The sequence below is a fragment of the Macrotis lagotis genome, chromosome 2, assembly GCF_037893015.1.
Source record: "Macrotis lagotis isolate mMagLag1 chromosome 2, bilby.v1.9.chrom.fasta, whole genome shotgun sequence".
NCBI lineage: Eukaryota > Metazoa > Chordata > Mammalia > Peramelemorphia > Peramelidae > Macrotis > Macrotis lagotis.
In genome coordinates this window covers 254695261-254707363 of record NC_133659.1, presented here as the reverse complement: position 1 = coordinate 254707363, position 12103 = coordinate 254695261, and the positions used below count along the sequence as shown (strand labels likewise).

Below are 12103 nucleotides of genomic sequence, written 5' to 3'. Positions count from 1 at the left end.
ATGTGAAGATTAGTAGAAGGCACAGAAAAATGTTTAAACTAGATTTCACAATAAGGTATTGTAAATTCCCTGCCAAAATAAAAGGAAAAACATCAGACCTCCTCTGGTACAAAGGGAAGGTCAAAAAATTTTACATGGATTTTCCAGATCACAGAGATGCCACACTGCACTCCAGGATGATTCCTTATTGGGATCCTATGTTACATTTTGTGGTACAAGTTAGACTGTGGAGATCCCTGCCAACTCTGCAATTCTGTGAAAATGTTCAAGAAAGACAACTCAACAACCAGGTTGTGAAAGCATGTAATTTATTGAAGTAAGGAAGCATAGAACACTTTTCACCATGCAAGGAAGCAGTCTAGGGTAATGTAGACACAAGGAGGAGGCCAAGAAGACAGATGAGAAGAGTCAGTGTCCATGACTTCCACAGCAATTGGTAGTCAAAAGAATTTATCACTCAAAAGCCCATCCCCCAGAGTGACTATGGGAATATTATGCTTCTACAAACCAAGTCAGGTCATCTCCCACCATAGAAGATGCTAAAAATTTCCTGATCTGGACCATTAATTCCAGGCTAGAAAGAAAACCCAGAGGGAAGCAGAGCAGTTTCAGTGCTAGGCAATAGTACTGATCCAGGCTAAAGGTAAATGATTGCCATTGCCTAGGCTGCTTCAGAGAGATTTCCATTTTTGATTTTTGGTTGGCCACAATTACCCAGATTTCAAGACTAGTTGACCAATCTAGCTAAAACTAGTAGAAGATAAGGGGAGGGAGAGCTAAAAGTTCAATGCTGACTAAGGGACTTGGAGGAAAAAAACCCCATTCCTTAGGATTTTTAACACTAAGACCATGTTGATGAGGAATAGGGAGTTAAAGATTATACTGGGCAAAAAGGAAGGAATTAAAGGTAAGGTGATCAGATCAGGCCAGGTGAGGTGTAAAATGTTGTTCCTTGTGAGATTACTTGCAGCGTTGGCTGGAGCTGGTCTGGGACACATGAATGCTGGAACTTCCTCTGCTTCCCGAGTTGAATCCTCCACTTCCAGAGGTCTGGATGCCACCTAAACTACTACCAGCGCTGCCTCGGCTTCCAGAAACTCTCCCTGGGCTCCCAGAAACACTCCCTTGGCTCCCAGAAACAGTGCCTCCACAATTGAGATAGCTGCCAGTGCTAGTCACACCAAAACTTCCACTTCCTCTTCCGAAGTTGCCATGACTTCCACCAAGGCCACCACCACTGGTGTTACTGCTGGTAACATTGCTGACCATGGCTGAAGGAATAAAATGAAACCAAGACTTCAGGGAAGTTGGAGTTCTGGATTCAAATCCTAACTCTATCCTCCCTGTCAATGTTATATAGGGTCAGAATTCTGCTTTTCTTCCCTTCTTTTCACTCCCCCAAAGGAACTGTAAAAATAAAAGCAGATGGGAAAGGTCTAATGTTTGTCCTTCGTTCTCAAAGAAGACCATGACATCAGGGAGGTGATGCCATGATGAGCAAATGAATTGGATTTGAGTGAGGGGATGCTGTGCTAAGCTCTTGCAGAGCCATCTAGGTCCAGTGACCAGATATGAATCAGGATGACTGGAGATGGCTCTGGATGCAAGGCAATCAGGGTTAAGCCCAAGGTCACACAGCTAATAAGTGTCAAGTATCAGGTCAGATTTGGACTCAGGTCCTCCTGATTCCAAGGTTGGTGTTTTATCCACTGTACCACTTAGCTGCCCCAAAGATAGGAAAGGACTGTAAAAGGTCAACTGAAAGAAAGCCATTTCTGAAATTCTCCAAGAAAAGTCTGGAAGATTCCCTTATCAGAAAAGTCATAAAAAAAAAAAAAGCTTCTTCCCCCAGACCATTGGATCTTAAAATTTTTCTCATTTTATTAATGGACTGTTATGCTAATGGACAGGAATGTTAAGTTATTTGACCAAGATCTCAATGAGTTTCTGAAGGAAGATTTGAATCCAGATTCCCAAATTCAAAACAGTCCACTTCCCATTGTACCATATGTTCTCTGAAGTTCTTTCCTATTCTTGGAGAGGCTCTGATTATATGGTAAGATTCATTTCTGAGAAGCTTTTCTAAGTTTACTGGAGTACTCAACTTGTCTCCTGCTTAGCATTTGTCAAAAGGCATTAATTCATAGGGTACAAGGACAATGAGAAATCTAGAAACTAGACATTAGTGAGAGATGGTTCATAAGACAAAACTGCCTCTGACACAATATAGGAATACCCAATAGTCTTATAGGTTGGACCCTCAACCAAGGGACTGAAGTTGACACAATCTCAGTAGTCCCACAGAAAATGACTGGGATGGGGGTGGAGCCTTTGGAGAGGGGAGGGGTACTGATAAAATCATCTGAATTAGTAAAGATTGTTTTTCTCTTTCTCCCATTACCAATCAGAGCAAAGATTCTTTATAAGAAGTACTTACAGATGCTCACAGCACTCTGGCACTCTCCTGACATTCTAGGAAGGAAACAAGAAAGAAAGAAAACATCATTCCCACAATAGTCCTAATACCCAGCACACTAGGAAGAACAGAGAATCAAAAACATGCCCAACATTCTCTCCTCACAACAACTCTGCATGGCAGGTCCTATTATCCCCATTTTATAGGTGAGGATACTGATTCTCAGAGGTTAAGAAACTGACTCAGGCTCTCACTCATAGCAACTATCTGGAGCAGGTCATACAAGGTTCAGAGACAAGATTCCACTAAAGTCTCTCCTGACTCCAAGACCTTTGCTCTTCTTATTATTTATCAGAGACAACTGGAAAAGAATTCTGCTTTCAGACATTTACTGGTTGTGTGACCTTAGATCTGTTTGCCTCAGATTCCTCATTTGCACAATGAGGATAATACCTATCTTCCAGAGTTGTTGAGAGAATCAAATCAAATACAAATTTTAAAAAATTTTACAAATTCTAGCTATTATTATTGTTATTATTCTATGCTATATGTATATATATATTTATGAATGTTAGCTATGACTATCTTCTCATTAGACTAGAAAGAACATCTCTTGTTAGCTATTATTTTAGTATGATATCTTAATGAATGATATAATTTGGTGTAATATAGCATGATAATACATAATATTATATGACAAAAGACATAACATGACACAGTATAGCATAAAATAACATAAGGAGTAGCTAGGTGGCATAGAAAATAGAGTGCCAAACCTGGATTCAGGAAGACCTGAGTTCAAATCATACATTTACTGTTTGACCCTGGGCAAGTCACTTAACCCTGTTTGTCTCTTTTTCTTCATCTATAAAAATGAACCAGAGAAGGAAATGGCATACCACCCTTTGCCAAGAAAACCCTAACCAACAACATATATACATACATATGCATATATAAATACATATATATGTATATAAAACATTTATATAACAATGCATCAGGTACTGGGCTTAACACTATACAATTATACCTAAAAAAAAAAAACAATTGGGGCAGTTAGGTGGCATAGTGGATAAAGCACCGGCCCAGAAGTCAGAAGTACCTGGGTTCAAATCCGATCTCAGACACTTAATAATTACCTATCTGTGTGGCCTTGGGCAAGCCACTTAACCTCATTTGCCTTGCAAAAACCTAAAAAAAAACACTATACAATTATTCTCTAAATTGCTCCAGAAGAATGCTTTCATTTTTTTCATATATTTTCATATATTTATGTCTCCCTAATCAAACTACAAATTCTAGCAAAGTCCAGTCTCAAATAATAATAATAGAGATAATCATAAAGTCAAAACCAGCCAAAATTTTGTCCCTTCAGTTCCACACCTGCACTCCTCGCCTTCCAACAGCTTCCTATACATGGCAATCTCAACATCTAAGGCCAATTTCACATTCATCAGTTCCTGGAAGTCCCGCAGTAGGCGGGCCAAGTCATCCTTGGCCTTTTGGAGAGCAGTCTGCAATCCCTGGAGCTTGGCCTGAGCATCCTTGAGTGTCAGCTCCCCACGCTGCTCAGCTTCAGCTATGGCTGTCTGCAAGTTGGCATTCTAAGGGAAGGAGAGAAGTGAGAGAGGGGTTAGTGGAGTGAACAGAATGAATCTAAAAGGATATCTGCTGCCATTTCAATGTCCCTGTCTCTCTTAAGGAAGAATTGCCAAAGGTACACACTGGGGAGAAAGACACTAACTAATTCTGCAAATGGGTCATCATTAATTCACATGTAGTAAAGGTTAGGAAAATAAGTTTTTTCCACAGATAGGAGAAATCTAGGCTGGTAAATCCTTGCTAGCCTTTTAAAAGCCCATTTAGTAAATCATGTCCTTCTATTTATCTCATGAGAACTTAACAAAAAGTTAAAGACTTACAATGCCCAAAACAAAGCCTCTTAAAGAATTGAGTGAAATAATTTAGGGATATTAAAGACTCTAGAATCTTTAAACCTCCTTGATGTTCCTTCTGGTAAGAGTTTTCTCTTGGCTATTTGTCATAAAAGGGAGATTATCCCATCCAGGGATTTTTCAGGATTCTGGTGACTGAAATTAGAAGAAATTAACTCTACCTTTTCATTAGACTAGAAGGAACATCTCATTTAGGAAGTCAAAAACTTCCAGAAATACCCACCAATTGGGGGCTGACTGAACAAGCTGTGGTATTTGAATGTATTGGAATACTACTATCAAGCTATCAGAAATGATGATCAGGAGAATTTCAGAAAAACCTGTAAAGACTTACATGAGTTGATGCTGAGTGAAGTGAATCATGAGAACATTGTATACAGTTAATAGCAACATTGTGTAATGATCAACTATTTAGCTCTTCTTAGCAATAGAATAAACCGAGACAATTCAAAATAACTCATGATGGAAAATGCTTTCCACATCCAGAGAAAGAACTATGTAATCTGAATGCAGAACAAAGCATATTTTCACATTTTTTTCCCTTTTCTTCTTTTTCTTCTTTCACAATATGACTAATGTGCAAATATGTTTAGTATGATTGCACAAGTATAGCCTATATCAGATTGCTTGCCATCTTGGGTATGGGGGGAGGGGAGAAAGAGAGCAAGATTTGGAATTCAAGATCTTATAAAAATGAATGTTGAAAATTATCTTTACATGCAATTGGAAAAAAATAAAACATTATTTGTTTCAAAAGACATCCTTAGTCTACTATTCCATAAGATATTACTAGGAGAAAGGGATGAAGATGAGGTAAAAGTAGGCAGATGCTTCTCCTCTCTTTCAAAAAGTTCAAATATTCCCTCTGTTAATCCAATCCCAACAGGTATTCCATTATTCCATTATTGCCCTATAGTCTTTAAATCATTGAAGAAGTTTCAAAACCAGCCCTTGCTGTGCAGAGTAGTAACCCACCTGTTTCTTGACATTATCAATCTCAGCTTTCAATCTCTGGATCATCCTGTTGAGTTCCATGATCATACTCTTGGTAGTCTTCAGGTCATTGCCATACTGGCCAACTGTGGTCTGCAGCTCTCCTAGCTGATATGTAAATCAAGATGATTGTGTTAAAGTTGAGGCACTCTCAGCTCAATGTTGGACATGGTTCTCTATGGGGGGAGGAGGGGAAGAAAGGTGTGAGATAGAAAGATGGACTAGAGGAAAACTTACTTTGTTCTGGTATGCAGCCTCAGCTTCTGCCTTGCTCTTCTGAGTGATCTCCTCATATTGAGCCTTGACTTCAGCAATGATGCTGTCCAAGTCAAGACAGCGATTGTTATCCATGGAGAGTATCACAGAGGTGTCACTGACATGGCTTTGCATCTGGGATAACTCCTGTAGAACAAAAATAGTCACTCACCCTCCCCAGACCATCCACCTACCAGGAGGAATGGAAAGATCCAGTGCTAAATCAGGAAGAGATAGCACAAAGACCTTGCCAAAATTGAGACAGATAGGGGAAAAAAAGCTTAAAATTGGGGTTTGATCTCAGCCTGAAGGAAAAAAATCTGGAAAAGAAATCTAGAAAATTGTCGAGATATCAAGCTACTTCACATAAAGAAATCATTCACTGAATCTCATGAAAAGACAGAAAATGCTTGATGGAAATCAGGCTTGGGGCCTAGTAAATATCTGGCAGTAGAACCAATAGAAATAGACTCTTTTCCCCTCATTCCCAAGGTCCTCTGTGTGTGTGGATGGTGGATGGGAGACCCAGGATATTGCCATTATAGGTGGAGGAATAAATTGGAGATGCAAGCAGAGGCCAAAGTGAGGATGTGGAAGAAGGAAAGAGCTTTTGAGGACAACACTAAAGCCCAATCATTTTTGGATGATCAGAGAGAGAGCAGTTAAGTAGACTTTTTCTGAAGCTATTACTTTTTAAATATCAATATTAATATGTGAAGTTCACATTCCCAGGAAGATCAGATCCTCATTACTATCTCCATGGTTCTGATGAGGAGAGAATTACAGAACAGTTGGGGTAAATAGAGGAAAAGTATTTACCATCTCATAGAGAACTCTCAGGAAGTTGAGCTCATCTGTCAAGCTGTCTGCATGGGCCTGCAATGCAACCTTGTTCATGTAACCAGCATCCATATCCTAAGAGAAAGAACAGGAGCACAGAGATTCAGCCTGAAACTCAATGCTCCCTTTCTTCTTAATGATCTTTTCCACAGTAAACTTCATTTGGAGTCACAGTTCTCTGCTATTATCAATCGATCATTTCTTCACTAAATTATTCTATTCATAATAAAAATCTTTCTTTAGAATTTAAAAAGCGGGGGAGGCTAGGTGGCATAGTGGATAAAGCACTGGCCTTGGAGTCAGGAACACCTGGGTCCAAATCCGGTCTCAGACACTTAATAATTACCTAGCTGTGTGGCCTTGGGCAAGCCACTTAACACCATTTGCCTTGCAAAAAAAAAAACCTAGAATTTTAAAAGCACCTTTGCTCACAGCAATACTGTAAAGTAAATGGTTCCATTAACTGATAATGCATCTGAGATTTGCAGAAGAACAAAGTATCAACTAGTAAATAACGGACGGAGCTGGGACTAGAATCCAAGTCTTCTGATTCCAAATCTGGTCTTCTTTCCACTACCCCAAGGTCTGAACATCATTATTTTTTCTTTAAATGCTTCTGATTATTCTAATATTAATATTTTTTATGACTTGGGTTCTAATAGGAAAGGAAGGATAATCTTCTATTCAGGGGTGGAATGCTCCAGGTTAAGGTGACAAAAATTCACTCAATCATCCTATTCTCTGAATTTGCACCAGTATATTATGCTTAATCTGGAGGCATTATGGGGTTTGGAGAGGGGCTGGAAAGGGAAATCCAGAACTGTGATTCCAACATAGTTTTGAATTCCTGACAGGGAGCTTCCATTACCAATGCAGATAAGAACTGTAACTTACAATCTCAAAGTGTTGCTAAGAAATTAAGGAACTAGACTGGTCACATTAATAGTATGAATTTGAAGCTAGAACTCTCTGACCCTAAATATGGCTCTCTAACCACTACACTACCTCTTCCCAGTATCTACCTGAATTCCTTCAGCTGCAAAATGAGAATAACATTTGTACAGCATGCCTCACAGGATTGTTGAAAAGAAAACATTTTGAAAGATTTTTAAACACTTCAAAGGATTTCTTCATCTTTTTTGTTTCCCAGATCCTTAAGACTTTTTGAATTTGAGTTCAAATACAATCTCAGATACTTTCTAGCAAGTCACTTAAGTCTGCCTCAGTTTCCTCAACCATAAAATGGAAATAATAATAGCACCCACCTCATAGGTTTGTTGTATGACTCAAATGAGATAATATTTGTAAAGTGCATAACACAGTGCCTGGTGAATAATAGATGCTTAATAAATGTATGTTTGCCTAATTTTTTTAGGGGGGGGTTTGCAAGGCAAATGGGGCTAAGTGGCTTGGCCAAGGCCACACAGCTAGGTAATTATTAATTGTCTGAGGTCAGATTTGAACTCAGGAACTCCTGACTCCAGGGTCAGTGCTCTATCCACTGTGCCACCTAGCTACCCCAATGATTGTTAATAATTATTCCCAATGTTTATTTTTGTTATTACTCAAATGTATCAGTCATGTCCAGCTCTGTGTGCCCATTTCAGGATTTCTTGGCAAAAATACTAGAATGGCTTGCTATTTCCTTTTCCAGTTCATTTTACAGATGAGGAAATTAAGGCAAACTGAGTCCCATTAGCAAATGTCTAAGATAAGATTTGAACTCAAGAAGATCAGTCTTCCAGAAGTAAGGCCTGGCACTTATTAAATGTTGCATATATTCATTGTTTATAATTGTACTGATATTGTTGGTAATAATAACAGCAATCCTATTTCTTAAAACGTCTTTTTCTCTTCATAAAGAAGAGTTCATTTATGAAAAACAGTTTATGAAAAAGTAGATGAACAAACCCTAAGGTATTGCTTATTGCTTCTGCTATGGGGTAAAAACCCTAAAGAAAAAAATCTTGGTTTTAACCAATCCTATCTCACTCACCTTCTTGATCTTAACAAACTCATTCTCTGCAACTGTGCGTTTGTTTATCTCATCTTCATATCTGCAGATTAAAAAGACACAATCAGACAGTGACATTTTGGGGGTAAAAAAGAAAAGAGGAGAACTCCCAGAGGGCAAGAAAAATCAATCTCTCTCTCTCTCTCTCTCTCTCTCTCTCTCTCTCTCTCTCTCTCTCTCTCTCTCTCTCTCTCTCAAGATATTTCCCCCTTCTTGAACCTCATCCCTCTGTTCCTTATATAAGTTAAACTAGTTGAAAGATAGAACTTCCTAGGAGCAGGGACCATAAGACTGAAAGCTCTTGGTTGAATTAGATTATATTAAAAGTTCCCAAAGCAGATGGGGACTTTTAATATAATCTAATTCAACCATCTCATTTTACAGATAAAGAAACTGAGACCCAGAAAGGACATGTGATTTCCCTAAATCACAAGGGTACTAATAGTAGAATTAGGATTCAAATTCAGGTCTCCTGGCTCCAAATCCAACACTCTATGCAGCATTGTCTCTTAAAAACAGAGAGAATTTGCAATATTGCTGTAGAAAAAAGAAAAGGTTGTGTCTGTTGAAAGACATCATCCATTAGGAATAATCTCACCAAAATAAATCCAGTCATCCTTAAGGAGCCAAGAATCCAGGCTATTCCAAGAGCTTTCCAAAAATTGTTTCCCTTCTTTCTTCTCCCCAACCTAGATAAACTCTTATAGAGTTTAATCAGAAATCTCCTTTTACTTTGTGGCATCAAAAAATAAAGGGACTTCAGATATCACCTTGTTCAATCTACACCTTTACAAGATTTCCAATGAGTATTTTCTTGTAGCTCTCCAGTGACAGAAAACACTGTCTTCCATTTGGAGCTACTCTAATAGGAAACTGTTTATTTTGTTAAAATTAAATTTCCAGGGGCGGCTAGGTGGTGCAGTGGATAAAGCACTGGCCCTGGAGTCAGGAGTACCTGGGTTCAAATCTAGGCTCAGACACTTAATAATTACCTAGCTGTGTGGCCTTGGGCAAGCCACTTAACCCCATTTGCCTTGCAAAAAAAAAAAAAAAAAAACCTAAATTTCCCTCTATTCAACTTTTACTTTTTGTTCCTAGTTTTGTATTCTTGAACTAAACTAAGGCTTTTTGGTGCCTAATTAGGGTCAAATTGCTAGTTGGTCATACTTCACTATATTGATTAATCTAAGAATATTGATTGAAGATTCAGTTAAGAGCCCTGAAAAAGTCCAGGTTAGCACCATGCCTTGCTGTTAATCCTCCAAGAGAGGTCTGGAGCACTCACTTCTTTTTGAAGTCTTCCATCAACTCTTGCATGCTCCTTAGCTCCCTATCCAGTTTCCCACGCTCCCCCTGGAGTCCATCAAAAATCCTCTGAAGGTTGTTGATGTAGCTCTCAAAGAAAGGCTCAAGGTTGTTGGTGCCTGTAACAGAGTTGATGCCCTGCTGCTGGAGCAGGTTCCACTTGGTCTCCAGGACCTTGTTCTGCTGCTCCAGGAACCGCACCTGCAGAGCATCAGGAGGAGAGACAAGATATCATATTGAATGGGCAGGAATTGACTCAGATATCTCTGTTCAAAGTTAGCCATGACCCCAGTACCAATCCAGGCTTTCCATCTGGATCATTCTCTCTTGGAAAAATTGGAAAAATCCAAAGTTCTCATTGCAGAAGACACCACAGAAGGGAAGGATTCTTAAAATTTCCACACTGTCAATTTTACTGAGGAGTAAAAACAAAAAAGTAAAAACTGGTTCACAGTCATCCTCACATGTTTCCACTGCTACAAGCTCACATTCAATCATCCATTTCCAGAATTAAGTCCAAAATTGACCTCTTTATTTAATCCATTACATTCTTCCTTGTCTATGTACTTCTATGACTTTAAAGAGTGTTTCTCAAACTATACTCAAGGAAACATAAAACACTCAAAATTTCCTGGGACTTTTTAAATGTATGTTGTTTGTTAATTGTGTCAAAGTTGTGGGATTTTTTGACTGAGGGATTCTACCACTATGGAAAAGTTTAAGAGATGCAAACTTATTTTTACATTAATCAACTCATAAAATAAGAAAGATAGGTCACATGCAAAGAAAGATATGAAAATGCACTTCAAGAATGAACAAATGCCAAGATTTTCATTACCTGAAGATGTGAGTTTGCTTGCCATTGCTCACCATAAATGTTGAGAGGTTAACTGTAAAATTGGAGGTCTCCAACCTGTTTCTTCCACTAGGCCTCAATGCACTTTCACTTCCCCCCTCTCATTTATTACAACTTATGTCATGGAGTGAAGACACAACAAGAATCCTTCTACTTGATGGCATGTGAGGGGGGGGAAAAGCATAAAATGGTTAAGCTATTTCCTCATGTCACATAGTATGCCCTGGCAGAATTAAGAAAAAAATTGAAGTCCTTTGTTTTCTTGACACTCTTCACTGTTCTTGGGATATTCTCCCATAACCAATCATCAGAAAGGATAACACTTGTTTTTGCCCTTACCTTGTCAATGAAGGAAGCAAACTTGTTGTTGAGGGTCTTGATCTGCTCCCGCTCCTGGGACCTCACAGCACCAATCTGGGGGTCAATCTCCACATTGAGGGGTTGCAGGAGACTCTGGTTGACAGTAACTTCTTGGATCTCACCAGGGAAGCCACCAGGTCCAAAGCCACCAGGTCCTCCAAAACCACCTCCAAAGCCACCAACTCCTCCAAAGCTACCTCCTACTCCCCTGCCACCTCCAAAACCACCTCCAAAGCCACCAACTCCTCCAAAGCTACCTCCTACTCCCCTGCCACCTCCAAAGCCACCTCCACAGCTGCTCCGTCTACCACCAAAGCCAAAGGCCCCACCCCTGGAACCAACAGCCACACTGTAGGAGATGCTCTTGTTGCCCCCCAAGTTGAAGAGGCTTTGGCTGCCAAAGCCACCTGCCCCACTGTGAGACCCACAGGCCCCTCCACCAGTGTGGCCTGTGCGTACCACACAGCTTATGCGGCTGCTGCCAGAAGCCATGGCTGAGCATCCGGAGAAACCCTGACTCCCACCACCTGAGGTCTTGCAGACTTGTCTCTTCATGGCAGATGGATAAAGAGCTTCTCAAGGAAGAGTAGAGAGGACTATAGTAATAGAAAGATAGAAATGACAGTAGGGCCTGGCATTTATATACCGATAAGAAGTAAAGCTTGGTGGAAGGAGAGGCAGGCAATTATCTGAGAGTCATAAAAAGTTTGGTTTGCCTCCAAGTTAATAAGTTAGTTCTAGGTTCCAAAACACACCTCAGAGATAATCTCCTGGCCCCAAATGGCTTTGCTTTCATAGCTTAATCACCCCAAACTTGCCCCAGTTGACAAAAGAGATGAGTCTTTCCTCTACCAATTGAATTGATTTCCTCATGGGCCTTAGGCATGTAAGCAGTAACTACCACTACATGGAGGAGTTGGGAAGAGGTGAGTGAGTAGGAACTGGGGTTCATTGGTAACATAGTATAATAGAAAGAATACTAAATTTAGAGTCAAGAATCTCAGCTCTGCTATTTACCTTGAGCAAATCATTTAAACTTAGTTAAATGGATCTCAGTTTCCTCATCTATAAAATGGGAGGGTTTTACTTAGACTTCTAATATTACTTCC

At 39.6% G+C, this 12103-nt stretch overlaps 1 protein-coding gene across 1 annotated transcript; it reads right to left on the bottom strand.

The window, feature by feature from the left end:
- Positions 1-856: 856 nt before the first annotated feature.
- LOC141514771 (keratin, type II cytoskeletal 3-like) lies at positions 857-11549 on the bottom strand. The gene is made up of 9 exons (XM_074225855.1): positions 10974-11549; positions 9759-9979; positions 8456-8516; positions 6439-6534; positions 5602-5766; positions 5347-5472; positions 3800-4020; positions 2438-2472; positions 857-1271 (listed from the first exon to the last, which is right to left on the bottom strand). Exons 1-9 carry the CDS (start codon positions 11547-11549, stop codon positions 961-963), a joined length of 1812 nt encoding a protein of 603 aa, XP_074081956.1. The 3' UTR covers positions 857-960.
- Positions 11550-12103: the final 554 nt, after the last annotated feature.